At 39.2% G+C, this 15,442-nt stretch overlaps 1 protein-coding gene across 1 annotated transcript in view; it reads right to left on the bottom strand.

Moving 5' to 3' along the window:
• LOC148861787 (alpha/beta-Hydrolases superfamily protein) overlaps positions 1-10,895 on the bottom strand; it is a 51,278-nt gene extending 40,383 nt beyond the window's left edge. Inside the window, exons 1-2 of the mRNA XM_088983699.1 lie at positions 10,478-10,895; positions 8,601-8,677 (exon numbers count right to left, since the gene is read on the bottom strand). Coding sequence (XP_088839825.1) covers positions 8,601-8,677; positions 10,478-10,675 — 275 coding nt within the window. The 5' untranslated portion in view covers positions 10,676-10,895. The remainder of the gene's footprint in view (positions 1-8,600; positions 8,678-10,477) is intronic.
• Between the last annotated feature and the right edge of the window lie 4,547 nt (positions 10,896-15,442).

Here is a 15,442-nt window from a genome sequence, read left to right as displayed (position 1 = left end):
GATTTTTTTTTTTTGGTGAAAGAGAAATCTTTGATAGGATTTGGTAGCTAGAGCTCCTCCTAGAGTTACTTCTGATCATTGTCCCATTAAACTAGGACAAGAGCCTTTTAGGTGTGGCCCTCAAGCCTTAAAGTTTGAAAACATGTGGCTGACACCTTGATTTTGTGAAGAAGATCGAGGAGTGGTGAAGGGAAGATATAAATGGGGTGAAGTGGAAAGGGGTGAGATTCCACAAAAAGTTGAAAAGTTTGAGAACAAATTTAAAAGAGTGGAATAGAAATCATTTTGGGAGATTAGAAGAACTGAAATCATCTCTGTCAATCCAGATAGAGGAGTTGGATACAAAAGAGTCCCAAAGAACCATGAATTTGCAGGAACAAGAATTGAGATGGAAGTTGAATAGGGAGTTAGAAGAGGTACAACCGCGAGAAGAAATCTCTTGGAGGCAGAAATCTAGATGCAAATGGATTAAGGAAGGAGATGGAAATACTAAATTCTTCCATGAGATGGCCAATGGGAGGAGGAGGAAAAATCTGGTGACTAAAGTTGACGTGGATGGAGTGGTACATGAGTCTCAAGAGGAGATAGCCAATTGTTTTGTTGCCCACTTCAAATCTATTCTTAGGAGGCCTCTAGGTAATAGAGTAGTGATGGAAGGTGTTACTTGGCAGAGACTTTCTGAAGAAAATAAAGGATGGCTAGAAAGGAACTTTGAGGTGGAGGAAATTAGGCAAGCCGTTTTCTCAATGGATAGATCTAAGGCACTGGGGCCGAATGGTTTTACTACGGCTTTCTTTCAAGACTGCTGGAATATAGTTAAAGAAGACTTGTTTGAGGTTTTCAGAGAGTTCGAGGATAGTTCAATAATAAGTCGTGGAGTTAATGATACTTTTCTAGCTCTGGGTCCTAAGAAGAAAAATGCCAAACATCCAAAAAACTTTAGACCTATCAATCTGGTGACCAGCATCTACAAGATTCAAGCTAAGGTCTTGTCGTTCAGGATCAAAAAGGTGCTCCCATCTATCATTATCCAAGCTCAAGGTGTCTTTATTCAGGGGAGACAAATAATTGATCAAATCTTAATAGCAAATGAATGTGTGGAGGAGATGAGAAGATCAAGTAATCAAGGTTTTGTATGTAAATTAGATCTTGAGAAGGCCTATGATCTAGTGGATTGGAGTTTCTTGCTAGAGGTGCTTAGGAAGTGTGGTTTTGGGGATAGATTGTGTGAAAAGATTAGTGGCCGCATTACGTCCTACCATTACTCTATTTTAGTCAATGGGGTAGTCAATGATTTCTTCCCAACTTGTAAGGGCATAAGACAAGGTGATCCATTGTCCCCCCCTTCTTATTCACTTTGGTTGTTGATGTTTTTATTAAACTTTTATCAGAAGCATATAGGATTGGGTCAATAAGAGGGTGGAGAGTTGGTAAAAATAGAGTTCTGGTAACTCACCTTTAGTTTGCAAACGACACTATAATTTTTTGTGAGGGTGGTGACATGGTAAAAGTGAGAAATTTGAAGAACCTTTTTTTTTTTTTGAGAGCGCCTCTAATTTGAAAATCAACTTTGAGAAGAGTTGTGTTGTTGGACTAAACTTGGACCTATGTGCTAACCCAAAGGACAACCAGTTTTGGAGTCCTGTTGTGGAAAAGTTTGAGAAAAGGTTGGCAGCCTAGAAGAAGAATTACATTTCTTTGGGAGGCAGAGTAACCTTAATCAAAGCAAGACTTGCCAACCTGCCAATCTACTTTCTGTCGATCTTTAGAATACCTAATAGGGAAGCTAAGAGGATTGAAAAACTGATGAGGGATTTCTTGTGGGAGACAAGGGAAGAGAAAAAAAGGATCATTTGATTACATGGGAAGTGGTGAACCGAAATAAAAAAGAAGGGGGTTTAGGGCTAGGGAAGTTAATTAGTAAGAATAAAGCTCTTCTAGGCAAGTAGCTTTGGAGACGGCCATTGGAAAGAGAGAGTTTATGGCATGAGGTGGTGGCCAATATTCATGGTGGTTCCGAGACAAGTTGGGATGCTAGGGTTTCTCAACAAGCTTTGCTCGCATCACCTTGGAAGGCAATTTTTGGCGTTCTCCCTAAATTCCTCAACTTTGTAAGGTTTGATGTCTACTCTAGTAATTTTATTCTTTTTGAGAGATATTTGGGTAGGCACTCAACCACTAAAAGATCGTTTCCCCTCTCTCTACTCTATCTCCCTTTTTAAAAAGAAGCCAGCCTCAAGGCTTCTTTCACCCCTAGTTCTCCCTTTGACTCTAAATTGGGACTTTGGGTTTCGTATAGGTCTAAAGGATGAACTTGCATGTGTTTCTAAACTCTTGCTTCTTCTGGACTCTGTTTGTTTGGACCTTTCTCAACTTGATTGAAGAATTTGGTCTCTAACTCTGAATGATTCCTTCATCTATGCTTCTTTCTTCAAGTCCCTTTGTTCTACCACTTCCTCTTCGGTTTTCCTTGCCAAAGAATTTTGGTCTAGGCCCATCCCTCCTAAAATAGTTGTTTTTGCTAGGAAACTTTCTATGGTAAGATCAACACTATGGCTAACCTGCAAAAGAAGAGACCTTATCTTTGTTTGTCCCCAAATTGGTGTGTTTTGTGTAAGGAACATGATGAGAATTGCTGCCACTCTAATATTTGGAATTGGGTCTTTATGCATTTGACATAAAATAGATTGGTAAGCCCATCTGGCCCTGGTGACTTATCACCGCCAACATAGATATGGCCACTTTAATTTCCTCCTCCGAAAAGGGTCTCTTGATGAGATAGGACTGCTCTTCATTCAACTGTTTAAAAGGAAGGCCTCTTGGAAAGGGTTTGATAGGCCAATCCTCTTTATAGAGGTTTTTATAGAAATTAGTAGCCATTACCTTTAATTCAGCATCAGATTCCCCCAATCTGCCCTCCCACTCCAGCTTACTGATTAAAGAAACTCTTGCTCTGGCATTTGCCCTTTTATGAAAAAAATGAGTGTTTTTATACCCCTCTTTTAACCAGGTCACTTTAGCTCTTTGCCTCCACTTGATTTCTTCTTTTACTGCCAACTTATCATACTTGATTTTTGCTTGAGACCTCTTCATTTTGCTTTCATCAGTTAAAGGACCTACTTCTTCTGCAACATCAATTTCCCTAATAAGACCTAACAAAGATCTCTTTTCAGTTTCAGAATTCAAATTATTGTCTGCTTTCCAGATTTTCAGCCTCTTCTTAACTGCACCAAGTTTGTTTGCCAAAATGAAAGAGCTAGTACCCGCCACCTACAAATCATTCCATACAGTCTTCAACAAGGGAATAATCTTCTCATCTTCAAACCAGGCATTCTCAAACTTGAAGGGTGCACTGATTTTTCCTCTAAATCCACAGACCATCTGAATTGGGCAATGATCTGAGACAGGCCTAGGGAGAGCAATCTGCCTAAAATCAGGAAAAAGTTCTTCCCAATTTGAGGACACCAAAAACCTGTCCAATCTCACCAGGGTGGGAATGCCTTGATTGTTAGTCCAAGTAAATTGGCTACCCTGAAGAGGGAAGTCAATCAGCTCAAATCTATTGATGAAATCAGCAAATTGAAGCATCCCTCTTCACCTCCTACCATTGGTTTTTTTTCTGCAGCAGCTAGAATGACATTGAAGTCTCCACCAATGACCCATGGATAAGATAGATTACCCCTCACTTCAACCAATTCTTTCCAAAAATCCTCCCGAAGATTTCCCTCTGTCAGACCGTAGACATTTGTGACTTGACAAATATTACCATCAGGAAGTTTCAAAATTAATGAGACTGAGAATCTCCCAACATGAGCAGAAATTAAACTGCAGATAGAAGGATCCCAAAGACTCAACAACCCCCCGGCACTTCCCACAGCCAATTTAGCTTTCCATCTGACCTCTCCCTCCCCCCCAAATACTTCTTGCTATTGCAGCATCTAAATAATCCAATTTAGTTTCTTGCAGCATGATAACCTTCGAACCTGACCTCTTCAGAGAAGCACACACCACAACTCTCCTCCTTCCCGACCCCAGCCCTCTTACATTTCAAGACAGAAATTTTAAATCCATGATGAGAACAAAAAAAAAACAAACCACCCCCCAAATTACTCCCCCCCCCCCCGATCCCTCACTACTGCCGGCCTTATCATTTAATCCCCAGGTCAACCTCATCATCTCTCTACTCCTCTTCGAATTCTTACTTCCTTTCTTTGCTGTCAGCTTCCCTCTCTCTAAGATAACTCGCTATTCAATCCCCTCCAGATATTTAATCGTTTCCTCCTCCATCCCCTCCATTGAAACTCCTAAAAATTTCCCTAATCCCAAGAGCTTCGACGAAACCCAAGTAGAGGAACTAGGAAGATTGGACAACATACCTCCCTGGAACAGTAATTCAGGATTCTTTTCTTTGGTATTACCCAACTGTGCTGGACTACCATCCACTTTCCTTGAATCGAAATCACTTCCCCACCCCCTCCTGTGGAGAAAGTTGATAAAGCTTCTCCCTCCTTTCTTCGAACTGCTCGTTGGAATCCACCATTGCAATTGGATCAGCTTCAACTGTGTTTTCCACCCTCGCCAGTGCAAGTTGAAAGCGATCTGGGCGACTTCCCTCCAAGAAATTTGAAACATCCTTTCATTGAGAACTAGGGGGGTTGACCCTGGACGAATCACACATCGGCACCACCATTCAGCTCCACCAGCAAGGGTGCCTACTCACGACCCTGGTTGTCCCAGTTGAACTCGGTCCTCTTTGGAGGCTAACTGAATCAACCAGGTTTGTTTTGGTTCAGGCGACACGGATCATCCCTATGGAAGAGGGGCCTGGGCTCACTATTTGCTCTCGGCCCACCCCCACTGTTTAAGGCCTGCGGTGTACCCCTATCCGGATTTAGACAGTCCATGTTCTGCGTCTGAGACTTCATTAACTCTTGTTGGCCCAAGCACTGCTCAATACCTTGGGACTGTCTTAATGTCTTTTGACTTTCCAGCGCACTTTGCTCCATGGGAGCCACGTGCATCTCCACTATGCACTGCTTTATTAACTCCTTTAATTCATCAAGTCCCAAGCTCCACCCATTTGTCCCAAGGCAAGAATAAGGACCGTCACCTTCACTCTTCTTCCTACTCCGCCCATCCTGGCCCTTCAAGTCCTCCAAGATCGGATGGCTAGGATTAGAGCTAACTCTTTCTCCTTCCCCATCTTCACCAACAGCCGGAGAAGTCGTCGGTGACCAGAATTCTGGAAGACGAACATTCTGGTTCGTTTGATGCTGCATGTTTTCTCCAACATCCTCCAGAACAAGGGTTCTTGAAATCTCCGATTCCCATTCTCTTTCTCTGTGTGACTTCTCTCCTCCCCAATCCTCCCGTTTCCATCAGCTCACAGACGGTAGAATCTCAGGCCATATTTGAACTGAAAACAGAGCTTCTCCCACAGCGATCTCCACTTTGTTCAGAATAGAGTCTCCCCTGTGCACCTTCATTCTCACCCATTCACACGTTACTACCTCTGAAGGAGAATCATCAGCCTCAATGAAACCCCCACACACATCTCCTATAGCTCTGATAACACTTGGACACCAAAGCAGGAGGGGAAGGCCAAATACCCTTACCCAAATCAATTCTTGATAATCCAAAACTGAGTCAGGCTCCGGGTAGATACATCCCGCACTTGCACCCCACCAGTCAAACAGGAGAAAATTATTCCCCATCCGCCATGGACCATTTTGTAATATCCACTCTGCATCAGCTCTCGAGGAACATATGAAAAGGAATAAATCGTCAGCCATTTTCTTCACCCTTACTCCCCCCACCTCCTTCCATAATCTGCACGCCCAAGTTTCCACCTCATTAACTCCCATTCCCCATCTAAATCTTCCCACCAGACAGTTACGCGGGAAGCTCCTTCTCTCTTCAACTGGTTGGGACTTGGGACTCTGTCACTACTATCACTCTATCTTCCAATTTTTTCAACTCCGAAGAGCCAAATCCAGGCCATGCACCTGTAGACACTGCTTTGCTGTATGAAAAATTAACTCTCGCCCTCGCATCCTCCCCTTCTCTTCAATACCAGTTATTCACTTCCCATCTCCTCATCCCTCCAGGAGATTTCTTAGAATGGGCTTTACGAAGCATCAGTACCAACAAAACTTCCTCCACTACCTGGTAAAAGAAGCCAGCGGAATATCCCCAGTCGGATCTCAAAGGATTCTCAATGAAGATTCGGGGAAGAAACCATCGTCGGAATCAACCATAGTTCGCTGGAATATCCCCATAAAATAGGCTGGTAAGCCCATTTCTTTTTATTGCTCTGATTTCTGGTGGAAAGTGTAACAGCTGTGATTTTCAGGCTGTCCTTCTGGGTCTGAACCCAGCTTATATGTTTTTGAGCTGAATAAAATTACTTTACCTTTTCCAAAAAAAAATGTTATTTGGGTATAGGTGGAACTTGCCCTCTGAAGTAATTCTGCTTTTTGATCCATCTACTTTTGGGTGGTCAACTAAGGGAAACTAATGTGGAAGTGCATCAGAGCATCCACTTTGTAGACTATCTGGGAGGAAATGAATGCTAGAATATTCCAAGAAAACGAAAGAAGAATCGAAAAAGTAAAGGAATGTATTTTGACAAGGACAGGCTGAAAACTTCAGATTTGTTTAGGGATTACTCCTTTGATGATCTTTGGAAAAGTTGGATAGAGGTGGCTTCCACAACCTCCAAAAAGAATAGATTAAAAGCAGTTTGGAAACCTCCTAAAGAGGGTGTGGTAAAGCTGAATTTTGATGGGAGTAGTCAAGGTAATCCAGGACCTTCATGGATAGGAGGGATCTTAAGAGATAAGGACAGCAACATCCTATCCCTAGTTTCAGGTCCAATGGGATCTAGCGGTTCTACAAGAGCTGAGATACTGGCTGCGGAAAAAGGAATACAGGTTGCCAACCAACTAGGAGTGGAAGATTTGATAGTCGAGGGAGACTCTAAGGTAGTAGTGGGCTGGTTGTTGAATCCAGATACAGTATTTTGGGGATACAAGGATCTTCTCAAGGAAGTTAAGTGGCTCACAAAGAACATGTCAGTCAGTTTTCAGTGGGTTAGCAGATCGGAAAATGCTATGGCTGATTCTTTGGCTAAACAAGGGGTCTCAAGGGCTGGATTATTTTGGGCTACCTTATGACTGTATCCTGTTAAGAGTGTGGTTATGTTCTCATCTCTAAGGGGAGGTAACATCTTGTGCCTCCTCTTAGGGAGAATGTATACTTCCTTCCTTAAGTAATAAAATCATTATTCATTTATCAAAAAAAAAAAAAACTTGAGAAAGCTTCAAGGCTTGCACTTCAGTATCTCTGTCCACATGATGGCCACGGCATGTTCAATTTCCACATGACCTGGCTGGTATCACCAATTAATAATAATAGGCATTCAAAACTATCCTCTTCGTCACCTTAAGAGAGAAACTTTCTAGAATAGACCTTCCAGCATGTCCCTAGAAACCTTTCACACATCAAACACAATTAGCAAATCACCAATTTTAAATTTACAAAATGATGAATTGATTATTAGTTTGACCTTGAAGCCGTAAAGATCTGAACAACTTCAACTTTGCACCTTCCAGATTGAGAGGTCTCCATACTATGCACAAAAGTAAGGAACCCCATTCTAGAAACCCCAAACCCACTGAACTGGTGTTAGAACTTATGTGGAACCCACAAGGATCCCTAGAATATTTAGTAAACTTACTTTTTCTAATACCTCACTGTTTTCAGAGATTCATTCTTAGAAATTCATTAGGTCTGGAGAGATACAAATGATCTCCAAATTGGTATTGAGTGATTAAAGATTTCTAATGGGGCCCCATGGATGCTGTTGCATCCAATTAGAGAGGTTGAATTGCTGGCCTCTAGAATGAACAACTGTTCACATAGGCTCTTAGTTCAGCCATCAAACTTGATTATGACTGAACGGAAAGTAAAGTTCGTAGGGGTATTTTATATTGTGGACAGGCCTACCAACAGCATTGGTTTTCTTGTTTCAATTATTTTGTTTTCCTTGCCCCATGTGATTTAAGCCTTCTGGAGGCAACATGAATTTAATTGGAACAGTCTTTCAACATATTGGTGCACATAAGGCATTTATAATAGTCAAAAAAAGAATAACCATTATTTGGAAGAGAAGTACCTAAATGCAAGTTTTTTATATTTAAGGCAAAAGCATGCAGCCATATCATAGAGGCAACTATTTAACTAGATTATCTTTCTTTATATTTCTTCTCTTTTCATCAATTGAGGTTGGGAGGGCTACCATATTAGTTGGGATTCCCGGGCATTTCTTTTTCTACAGATTAGGATATTGACTATGCAAAAACATACTCAGTTGCTAGAAAACCACCAGTTAGTTCAATGTACAAAATGATGATAATGGAAGGAAAGGTGGAGTCCCAGTACATGGAATATAGAAACTATCCAAAAAACAATTGCAAATACAAACTCGGTTGCTAGAAAACCACTAGTTAGTTCAATGTACAAAATGATGAAAATAGAACAAAAGGGGGAGACCAAGTACATGGAATATGCTAACTATCAAAAAAATCGCAAAAACATACTCAGTTGCTAGAAAACCATCAGTTAATCCACCAATAAAAATGACTTGCTGTTTGAAGTCACCCGTTTTGAATGCAACCTGTTCAACAAAGAAAAACATTAATTACAAACTCATATCTATGACTCCATAACCTGCTTGCAAGGACCAATATGTTTTTCCTTTAGAAATAAGTGATGGATGAGGTTGGATGCTGAACAAACTAACAAAAACTAATAAATGATATTTGGTAAATGGTAACTGTTTTAGCAAACAATTCTACAAACTCCTCCAACTACTTGAAATTAAGGCATTAACAAATACACCTTGCTCATGCTCCCCCCCCCCCCCAAACTGAAATGAAAATAAAATTTTATCCACAACCCATAATATATTTAACAGAATTCACCATGGTTTTCAAAACTGGACTGGACCGGACATTCGGACCGGAAAAACCGGGAACCAGTTAGGTGACCGGTTTCCGTTTTTCCCCAAAACCAGATTTTCTCCAAAAACCGTTGATTTTGGTCAGCAAACCGCTGACACGGGCGGTTAACTGTTCGAACGGTTTTGACCCCATTTTTTTTTGTCAGAACGGGCCGACCGTTCGACCTGGTAACCGGACCCCAGACCGGTTCGGTCTCTAGGTTGGTTTTAAAAGCCATGGAATTCACTACTATTAGGAAGCAACCACAACTTTATGTTGTCCAATGATAGAATCCAACGGAAAAAGAAAAATAGAAACAAACAGATCCTAGGGTCCCAGGGCTTAAGGCTTAGGGGTGCAAATGGATAGGATCACAATTTGACCCGATCTGAGATCCAATCCTATTTGGTCGAATTCGAATAACCCTTGTGTGGGTCTTCGGATCAGATAATAGGATCCAATCAAAATTCGGATCGGATCGGATTCAAATCCCCCCTGTCCGATCCGAGAAGATCCAATCCGATATATATTATATATTTATAAATACAAATATATAATGCATATATATATACATATATGTGTGTGTGTTATTTGTTTATTTATAAATATATTATTTATATTGTATTTTTATAAATTTGTTATATTATTTTTTTATAAAAACGTGTATATATATGACGAAAATAATTAAAAAAATACTTGTATTTTTGTTTTTACTTTATTTAAATTGGTATATTTTATTTTTCTTTTAATAAATTATTAATTTTTAAAGAAAACAAGTCGGATCGGATCAGATCCAATGATCCGAATTACCAATAGGATTTGAATTCAAATCAAGGCCTATCAGATCCGACCAAATCAGATCCGGCATGAACAGTGTCGAATTGGACTCGGATATTACCCTGATTCGAATATGATCCGATCCCTTTGCACCCCTATAATGCTCTTAAAAACTAAAAGTAATTAATAAATTAAACGTATTTAAGTCTTGTAAAATTGATCATTTGAAGGCTTTTTATTTTCATACTGAACACATACGAATATGCCACTATTGGGATCACAACCTTAATAACGATCTTCTCACACCAAACTGATGGAATTATTTTAATACAATTTTCTACCATATCAATCAATGCAATCGAGTTTAGTTTGCAGCCTTGAATCAGCTGATCAAGTAATTCTAATTCAAATAACGAAACCCAATAACCCATGAACCACGTGAGGGAAAAATAGTTCTTGGTCGAGCAAAGAACAAACTATAATCCTCCCTCTGAGTTCTCCATATTGAATGACCAAATCTATTATTTTAGTCATCCCATGAGCAAGCATTCTATCATCGTCATGGTTAGAAAAATAGCATTGTTTAGAGCATCTAAATATCAAAATCACACTCCACAAATTAACATAACGCGAACTTGGAAACCAATTGTCCGAACTCCGAAGCGGAAAGAAAAAGAGAGGAGCACTCAAGAGCAGACCTGTACGGGTTTGGGCCCGTACTTAAATAGAACGCCTCGTAACTGATTATTCTTCCGCTTCAAAGAACCACTTCCATCGGCTGCATTTGAGTTGTTGGACATGTTAGGGTTTCCAGGGTTACCAGAGCGACTGCGAACAAGGTTGGAGAACCACGAAGTAGAGGGAGAAGGAGAGACCGATGCAGTAGAAGAATTCATTAGAGAGACTCCGATACAAACATCATCAAAAGTAGTTTTCCTATGATCTCTTTGTTTTTAAATATTCTTCGCCTCTTCGGATCAAATTGCTGGCAAGACAGCGAGCAAGGTCGGAACCCGGAAGGTCCCTCTCCCCACTACTCTTTGGCTTCAACTGACTGACATATCTGTAATTTGTTAATTAATTAAAATTAAAATTACTGCTTCCGAGTTCCGGCCTGAGTCTTCTGACGGCCTAGTCTCAACTCAGTATCACCGTTGTCAGACTCAGATCGGACATTGACCCGATTTGCCAACTGGACCACGGACCAGGCAACACAGACATCCGGCTCAACTATACTAAGATGGCGTTGGGTAGTGTGTTCATCTCGTGGATGGACCATTTCGGTCCATGCCACCGGGTGAATTCACCGTTCTATTGGTTGTGGATGGGAGGGTTGGCCTACAATATGTCGTGGACCATCCCCGCCCACAACTCAAAATATCGGTCACACTTATATCTCATGGATGTGACCGGTCCATAACATTTCCACATTATATTTTGATACAGTACATCTCTTTTACATATTTTTCTTTCTTTTTGATTTTTAAAATTTAAAATGATAATATTTTAATTTTATTGTTTTAATATTTTATCAAAAAAATAATAATTTTAATGTTAATTCTAGCACAAGTCCAATGGTGCTCCTTTTTCACTATTTTTTTATTTATTTAAATATTATTATTTTAAAGTTTTTATCAATAAAATAATAATTTTAAATATTTAAATTATTTTTTATTCTTTAATTATTTTACTATCATTTTTATTAAAATTGATATTTATTGATTAATGTTAATTTATCAATGCCTTTTTTCAATATATTTATCATATAAAATGCAAAAATTAGACATTTATGATCGATTATGTAGATCATTCATAAAATGTATATGAGATACATGAAATCAAAAAGTGTGGTACAGAACAACATTGTGGGTGTGGACTGGTCCAACCCACATAGTTTGTCCATAGTTCAAAACAACTGTGGATTGTAGTGTGGTGCACAAATTTTTCATCCACACTACAGAACACCCCTTAAGTAGGTGTTTGGCATTGTTGCTGGGAGTATGGCACCATTTTCTCACATGCTTAGAAAACGGTGCTAACAGTAGAATGTTTTTCCATAAAAGGTATTCAATGCTTCAAGTTTGTTTTCTGCACTTGTACCCATTATCTAGTGCTTCTCTTGGGTATATGCTATCCTACTCCTCTAACAATGGCCATGAGCAACGTTAATTGATGATACAAAAATAACCATAACAAAAACTTCAGCAGCTGAAAAATAGCAGTGGGAAGAAGTTTGGCCTCTGGCGGCTAAGAACGACAAATGGTCTAAACACAACAGCCCAACCTTGGCGGTTCCAAAGAGAAGACAAAATGGTCTAAGCATAGTAGTCTGACCTCCGACAACTAAAAACAACAAGTCCAGCCTCCGACGATGAGTTCAACGTCTACTACTGACTAGGAGAGCAATAACAACAGCCTAACCTCGACGATTCTAAAGAGAAGACAAATGGTCTGAACATAGCAATCTGACCTCCAGTAGCTAAAAACGACAAAAAGTTTGACCTTTGGCAATGAGTTTGACGTCTACTGCCGACTAAGAGGGCAATAGTAGTGGGAAGAAAACAAACTGTGTTAGGGTTTGTTTAACAAGTGAAAAACAAAATTTGTGGTGCATTGAGATGCACCATAAAAATTCAAAGTTGTGCCACATTGGATGCCACGTAATCGCCACATCATGTTATTGTTGGCAGCAATGATAAGTAATTTGGGGAAATGTCAACTCCATCATTGCTTCTGACCACGTCTTCTCGATTTCCAAGGTGTGGTTGTTTTGTCCCCGTTTTTTAGAAAAACGAAACCAAACAACCATCTGGCCATCTGTTGTTCCAAGCACCATTTTCTTTAACATAGTGCCTATGTGGCACCGTTTTCTTAGAAAATGTTACCAATGCCAAACACCACCTAACTCAACCAGACATCTGGTACGACTATCTGACTAACTCAAAATTAGAACATTTACATTTCGCATGCCTTCAGGTCTTTTAAACCAGTAAACCAACACCAAAATAAGATATAACTCAGGGCACGTGTCGGTTAGGTTATAACTCGGTCAATGTTGGGTTGGGTTGAGGTCAACCTAAGCTTAAACCTGGTGTAAGGGTATTCAATCTCAAATCGGACACATCCCGATTTGTAATTGTGTTTGGCTGGGTTAGCCTCATAAAAAAAATGAGGGAAAACCTTTTTATTTTTTGTAAACAATGAGAGGGAAAGCTTGAAATATAATTATTTGATCAGTTGATATTTTTCTTTCTTTAAATATAAGGGAAAATTCCATGTTAGTAGGGTTAGTTTCAAAATATATCACTACAATATCCAAATTTTCAAAAACTATTCAATTGGTCCTCCATTAATAGTCCGTCAGTTATTTGTATCACGTGATGATATGTACTTGAAAGTTTTAAAAATGTTAAAATTATCCTTAATAAAAAACATCGTTCATGAAGAATTGCTATGGGCATCTGCATGGCTCCACCAAGCTACAAATAATTAGGTTATAACTCGGTGTAAAACCTGGTGTAAGGGTATTCAATCTCAAATCGGACACATCCCGATTTGTAATTGTGTTTGGCTGGGTTAGCCTCGTAAAAAAAACGAGGGAAAACCTTTTTATTTTTTGTAAACAATGAGAGGGAAAGCTTGAAATATAATTATTTGATTAGTTGATATTTTTCTTTCTTTAAATATAAGGGAAAATTCCATGTTAGTAGGGTTAGTTTCAAAATATATCACTACAATATCCAAATTTTCAAAAACTATTCAATTGGTCCTCCATTAATAGTCCGTCAGTTATTTGTATCACGTGATGATATGTACTTGAAAGTTTTAAAAATGTTAAAATTATCCTTAATAAAAAACATCGTTCATGAAGAATTGCTATGGGCATCTGCATGGCTCCACCAAGCTACAAATGCGGGTGACCGACTTAGTTAGAAGCTCTAGGAGAAAATTAATGGTATGAGAGAGAGGGGGGACAAAAGGAAAGATGGTCAGATTTACAATGCACTATTTGTAGTAAGTTATTGGTTTCAAACTGAAGACATATTCAATTTGTAGGGATTTATTTAGGGTTAATGTCTTGAGACTCGAGAGTTTGAAGTTCTAATTTTAGAATGTGTTTGGGTGGGTTTGTACTAGTCCTTGTAACTGGAATACTACGAGGGTCCAACCACATTTCTATGCTTCCTATGGTGACATTCTAATTAGTTTCAAAGAAACCCACAGATGAAATGGTACTTGATATCTTGATGTAAAACCCTAATCCCTCTATCAACTAACACACTATGCATCAATATAAAAACAAAGATGGAAAATTGAAATCTGATAAGGCTTAGAGATGATATAGAAAAGGTTTAAGGAGGGGGAAGCAAAAAGCAATGAAGCATTCAGAGCCTTTTATACTTTTGATTCCTCGTCCCTTCTAGGCAACACTATTTATTACTCCATCAAGAAAGCCAAAGATGTCATTTCCTTTTCCACAAAAATGTCAGTAGCGAGGCAAAAGAGGAAAGTATTGGAGGTAGAGCAGAGGTATCACCTCAACCTCTTTGCCCAAGAAAGGAAAGACTCACAGTGGCAACCACCACCAAGGCATCAGCGGCGGCCGTGGGTCCAAGTCGACGAAGTCCCCACCGCCTTCGCCAAAACCTGGATAAGAGTACAAAGGACCAAAAGAGAACTACGGTACCACCGAGAAAAGGATTCAATGGTAACCATGGTGCAGCGTTCGATATGTTGCATTTCGATGAGAAAGGCAACGACAAGACTAATGGCACAAAGGCGATAACTTCAATTTCTTTCTTGTCCACATAGACCCATTTGGTTATTTTGTTATAATTAACAAGTTCTAATCCCAACTTAAGTGGGTTTATATTCATTTCACTAAAAAATATCTATCAAACATTGGACATTTTGTTTTTTCATATATGCAGAATAACCTTCATGGCTATATCTCCATCTTAATGTTCTTTCACAGTCACAGTCAGAGGTAGAGTAGTGTAGTGTAGAGATTGTAGAATAGCATGTTGTGGTCTAAATTCATCTAAGCTGTCATAGAACTCAGGACATTTTGGCCAAATAAATTCTCACATTGGTCACGATGATTGAAAACAAGAGCAGAAAGTAATCGCTACAATGGTTGTTGATTTTTTGGTGGTAGTGGTAGTTGTTATAATTGTGGGGAGTAAAAGGCATTTTGCGGAGTGCCCTAACAAATATAGGTGTTTTGAATGGTCTGGTGAGGTTTATACGGGTGTGGTAAATAAAGAAAATTATATGATAGACAAAAGACATTTATGTCCTTTTATATGTCAATTAACAATTGGTTAATGATAGGGACTAACTTGACAGTGTTTTAAAGTTTTTCTCATACTAACTTGAAACTACTCCCAAAGGTTAGGGTACTGATATGGAATTTTCCCTAAATATAATTAGTTAGGAGGTGTTTGGAACGGGGCATTGTATTGTCAGTATATTTTGGGTTATAATACAAAATATCAATGTAGATTGATATTTTTACTTAAAACTTCAAATTTGATGTTTGGCATACACATGTTTTTTTATTTGAAATGACACTTTGTATATGATGTGACAATACATAGGGCCCGTTTGGTTCATGAGAACATGGGTCTGTAATTGTTTGGTTAGGTGGAATCAAAACCCCA

Source organism: Nelumbo lutea, chromosome 4 (assembly GCF_056320005.1).
Source record: "Nelumbo lutea isolate HS-2025 chromosome 4, American lotus-T2T, whole genome shotgun sequence".
In the NCBI taxonomy this organism is placed as follows: domain Eukaryota; kingdom Viridiplantae; phylum Streptophyta; class Magnoliopsida; order Proteales; family Nelumbonaceae; genus Nelumbo; species Nelumbo lutea.
Note: the sequence above shows the minus strand (reverse complement) of the source record. Positions and strands in the feature narration are given on the sequence as shown.